The 4,779-nt window shown below is 59.1% G+C and overlaps 1 protein-coding gene across 1 annotated transcript in view; it reads right to left on the minus strand.

Moving 5' to 3' along the window:
* Positions 1 to 228: 228 nt before the first annotated feature.
* LOC109292763 (semaphorin-3D-like) overlaps positions 229 to 4,779 on the minus strand; it is a 63,602-nt gene continuing 59,051 nt past the window's right edge. Inside the window, exons 13-18 of the mRNA XM_019510323.1 lie at positions 3,688 to 3,776; positions 2,892 to 2,933; positions 2,407 to 2,564; positions 1,866 to 1,930; positions 1,401 to 1,534; positions 229 to 1,114 (exon numbers count right to left, since the gene is read on the minus strand). Coding sequence (XP_019365868.1) covers positions 680 to 1,114; positions 1,401 to 1,534; positions 1,866 to 1,930; positions 2,407 to 2,564; positions 2,892 to 2,933; positions 3,688 to 3,776 — 923 coding nt within the window. The 3' untranslated portion in view covers positions 229 to 679. The remainder of the gene's footprint in view (positions 1,115 to 1,400; positions 1,535 to 1,865; positions 1,931 to 2,406; positions 2,565 to 2,891; positions 2,934 to 3,687; positions 3,777 to 4,779) is intronic.

Genomic DNA, 4,779 nt, shown 5'->3' on the forward strand with positions numbered 1-4,779 from the left:
TCTGCAAGAAAAATTAGTCAATGCCTGAGGCACTTTCCAAGTAGACCTGGGATTAGTGCTGCCTTGCCCTGCCCTGTGCTCTAGCCACTGCACCAGGCAGCATCCTGCCTTGCAAGGCCCCCTCCAGGGGGCTGGACTGGGGGGCAGCCTGCACCGGGGCTAGGTCTGCATTTCATGCAATGTAATGGCAGCCTGCAAGTGGCTGGCAAGAAACAGGAGGGGCCGTTCTTCCTCTCCAGTATTTATTTTTAAGAAGAATCAAGAAAAACAACAGGAGAAAAATGCAGGGAATAAATACTTCATGGTATGTAGATACTGTCAATCCCCTGGTCAGGTCAGTCTTGCTCAGCAGGCTTTGTAACCAGCTGCCTGCTCCAGGTCAGGGGCTGGGTCCCCTGCACTCACTCACTGCCAGACTTGGCTGTTCCATGGGGCTGTGGATGTCCCAGTGTTTCTGGTGTCTTCACCAGCCCCCCCAGGCTCGGGGAAAGAAGGGAGAAGGGCAAAGTCATGTCTGAGGTAGTCAACAGCAAGTCCTTAGGTTTTTCAGCAAGCATCTGGAGCTGGTAGTGGCAGGCAGGGTGGGCATTTAGAAGGACTCTGGGGACACAGCCAACTAGAGAGAGAGGGAGGCTTCCATGCCCTCCTGAGCCCATGTGGCACAAAGATTAGAGCAGTCTCAAGCCACTTCCTTGTGCTCGGGGGGGGCAGGATGCCGGCGCACCCTGCCTTTCTTGCCTTCCAGGGAGTGCTGCTGCCACTTCTGGTTCCAGGCTTTTTGCCGCTGCCTCTCCTGGTGCCGCAGAGCGCTGCAGTATTCACTGAGGCTGGTGCCTGGTGGCCCCAGGGCCCGTGGGTACCCCTTGTAGTGGAGCTGCCCTGCGATGCCAGGCATGGCACTCTGGTGGCTCCCTCCTGCCTCCATGGCCTTGCTCCACTTGGAAGGTGGGGCCTCCATCACCTCGTGCCCAATGACACGGAGGGTGTAGCGTGCAAGGGGGTGGGAGAAGGAGCGCTCCACCGCCTGGCACTCATACAGCCCTGCATCCTCTCTTGCCAGCTGGCGGATCAGGAGTCCCTGCTCGAGGACGGAGATGCGGTCGTTCTTCCTAACCTGGAGCAAATGCAGGAGGCAAAGGGAAGGAGGTGGGGGGCTCTGAACTGCAGCTCAGTGCAGGGGCTGCAGCTCAGCCAAAATGTCTGCAGGGGTTTTATGAGGCTGAGCTGGGAAGGGGGTGGAGCTGTTGTAGGCAAAGAACGGAGGCCTGCACAGTGTCTCTTCCACATCTGCAGAGAGGCCCAGGCACCTTCCCTGCCCCATCCAGGGCACTGGCCAAGAGACCTGGGCACTGTCCCCTGACCCAGCCAGCCTAGCCCTGAGCCATTCCCTTCCCCTGTACCTCTTCCAGCATTGCCGCCCTGCTGTGCTGCATGAGCCACCGCGTGGCCGTCTGAGGAGAGTGGGCCACGCACTCCAGGAACGTGGAGTTGTTCTCCACCCCAAACACCAGCTTCTCCTCGGCTGCAGGGAGCCCTGTGTGAGGGGGGAGCAAAGGAGTGGGCACAGGGTAGGGGGAGCCCTGCCAGGGCTGGAGCCTGCTACTGCAAGACCCTCCTCATGAGCCAGCAGCACTCCCTGCCCCACAGATTCCTCCCCCAGCATCCCTCAGCTGCCACCTGAACCACTGCTGCTCCAAGGGGCAGGAGCTGACATTGCACCAATGCCATGCTGTGCTGCCTCACTCCCAGCTGCCCCTTCTGCCCAGGGCCCTTGTGCCTGCCTTCCCCCCATCTACAGCAGGAAGACGAGCCCAGAGAAGGCACCACACTGGTGCTGGGTGGGTGTGACCATGGCTGACTCTCACCCTCTGTGGTGTCCTGGCACTGGCTGGCTGGATCAGCCTTCAGCACATCTTGGCACCGTGCTCGCCTGCAGGGAGGGGAATGAGACCACCCAGTTGGTCAGCTGGGTACCTGCAGCATCTCCTGGTAATGCATGGTCCATGCACAGGAAGCTTGTTGGCAGGACTGCATGTGGGGAGCCCAGGAGTGGAGTTGGGGAGTGGGTCTGGGGGGGTGGGGAGGGGGCAGAGTGGCAGTGGCAGGGCTGCGGGTATGGGAAAACCAGGGCAGGATGAAGGAACAATGAATGGCAGGGCTGTCTGAAGCCTACACCAGGGCTAGGCAGGGGCTGCTGCAGTGCAGAGCTGCTGGCTGGGTTGGCTTGGGGAAGCTGCTGCCAGTGCTGTATCTCATGCCAGATGATAGTGCTTGTTGTTGCTGGGAAGGGTGTCAGGGGAGCTAGGTAACCTGCCCTAGCCCTTCCCTCTCTACCACATGCAGACATAGCTGCCATCCCTGGGAGGGCAGTGTGAGGCTGGGAGCACGGTCACGGCTGGGTCTCACCTCTTCTCAATCAGCGGGTGGGGGCTGCAAGCCTTGCCATCCCAGGTGCAGTAGGGGTCCCTGCCCAAGCAGCAGTCGGTGCAGGCCTTGCCATAGAGCTCACAGCGGTGCAGGGAGAGCTGGACCAGCCCATGGGCATTGCTCACAAAAAGCTCCTGCTGCTCACAGAACCAGGACAGCGGCACTTACCTGGGTGCTCCTGTCCCCAGCCCAGCTGGCCCCAGGGCTCTGGGGCAGGGTGAACCAACAGCCAAGCCTCCCCATGGGGGAAGCAATTGGGTCACATGTGGCTGTAAATTAGTGTAGGGTGCCCTCCTCTTGTCCTGCAGCTGGGCTGTCCCAGTGCTCTGGAGCAGGGATCTCATTGCCTGAGCCCAGGAGGCTGGTCCCCCAGCACACATGCCACAGACAGTAGCAGCAGGGCCCTGGCCTGATGGGGCCTGCAAGCAGGACTGGGTCTCAGAAAGTGGCTAGTGAGGACTCACCCGCTTCAGCGAAAACTGCATGTCCAGGATGGGCAAGGGCACCTATGAGAGAGAGGACATCATTGCAGTGGGAGGAGGCAATAGTTGTGCTCAGCCAAGGCAGCCCTGGCTGTGCTGGGTTCCCCTAACACGCAAGCAGTGAGAGGGTTAAATCCAGGAGGGCTGTGGTCACCATTCCCAGCTGGGCTCTTACAAGACCCCGCTGCAGAGACAGGCAGCGTGCCCCCAGGGGGAAGTGTGCAGGGCAGGCTGGTTTGAGCAAATAACTGGATTGCCCTGAATCCAACCTCAGCCCTCGCCGAAGACTCAGCCATGCTTGGGTTGGGAAGTAGCCGTGGCCCAGTCTGGCCAGTGCTGCAGCTTGTGTCTCATGGTTCAGCCCATGTTTCGACCCTGCCCAGGCTCAATTATTTGCTTCTGACCTCAGATGCAGCGAAACAACCTGGGGCCTCCATTGCTGACCTGTACAATGGGCATGTACAGGTACCACTGAGAGGCACCAGAGAGCATAACGGTGAAGCTGCAGTGACCTACAGAGGCTTGCCGGGTACCTGTGGTGACTAAGGTGAGAGCCCACTGCAGCCTGGCTGCAAGGTGCTGCAGGAGAGCAGGGCTGACTGCCAGCCCCAGCCATCACCACCTGCTCCTCATGTGATGCAGACACCACCCCCCACCCCAGCGGAGGAAGGGCCTAGGCTCTCAGCCTTCTGCTGTGGGGTGCTCTCTGTGTAGGGTCTGCTCCAGGAGAAGCCAGAAGGGCCCCACAGGGCAGGGCTGGTGGAAGCATCTGAAGTACCTTAGAGATGCTGATCTCCTCCAAGCTGATCTCCTCGCTGTCCTGGCCTCCCCCACTGGCAACAGCCACCTTCAGCACTTTGCCTTCATCTGTGGAAGCAACAGTGGGAGGAGGTGTCAGGGTGGGGAGGATGGGGCACCCGTGCCACAGTGAATCCCCTGCCTACTGCTTGGGAGAAGTGCTGCAGTGTGGCTTGGCTTCTACAGCTGTCCCTAGACAGGAGTCCCCATAGGGCACTTAGGTGGGACAGCTGAGCCCTTGTTCCTCTTAGACCACACCATGAGGCATCTCTTGTTGGATGCTGGTGTTGGCAGGACACTTGCCTGCCTGGCTGAGGTAGTGGTTTTTAGAGACATCCCCCTGTGCCCCCAGCTTACAGGCAGGGACGGACAGACAGACAGAACCCTGATGGGCTGGTCCTTGCTTTTTGTGGCTTCACCAATGTCTGCTGCATTTAGGCTGCATTGTGTTTCCAGCCCTTGTAGCGCTGATGGGAGCACCCACCACCCTAGCATTGCACAGAGGCAGCCACATTGAGTAGTGCCCAAAGGCTGTGCCCAGCGCAGGGATGTTCAGGAGCAGGCTGGGAGGTCTTCAGAGCAGCTCCCATCACTACCCCACAGGGCACTTTTATGCATGAAACCCACCGGAGTTTCCCTAAGAAGAGGCTAAGTGGGAAATATACCCACAATTAAAGCCCAGCCATCTGGAGCTGGGTACCGGTAAGCTCAGAGTCCTCCACACATGATCTGAGATAGCATCTCGTTGGGGTTGTTCTGACCAGCTGCAGAGCTAAGCAAGATGCCAACCTGGCCCCACCTGGGCTGAGGAAGGCCCATCTCCATCATGGTTGGGAGAGCTGCCCTGGCACTCCCTGGCAAAGACTTAAATGTGTAACCTCAAAGAGCAGGGGAGCTTATATGAAGTATTGTAACCAATAGGAAAATGATACAAGGCATTTTTACCAATAGGCTGGCAGTATGCAGACTTTTGGAGTATGCTTTCCCTGCTGACCTAGGGATGCAAGCCAGCCTCTTCTGTCTCCTGACGGAAGGGATATGTCTCGGCTTCCCCCCCCCCCCCCCCCCCCTT

The sequence above is a fragment of the Gavialis gangeticus genome, unplaced genomic scaffold, assembly GCF_001723915.1.
Source record: "Gavialis gangeticus isolate Ggan-Ray unplaced genomic scaffold, GavGan_comp1, whole genome shotgun sequence".
In the NCBI taxonomy this organism is placed as follows: domain Eukaryota; kingdom Metazoa; phylum Chordata; order Crocodylia; family Gavialidae; genus Gavialis; species Gavialis gangeticus.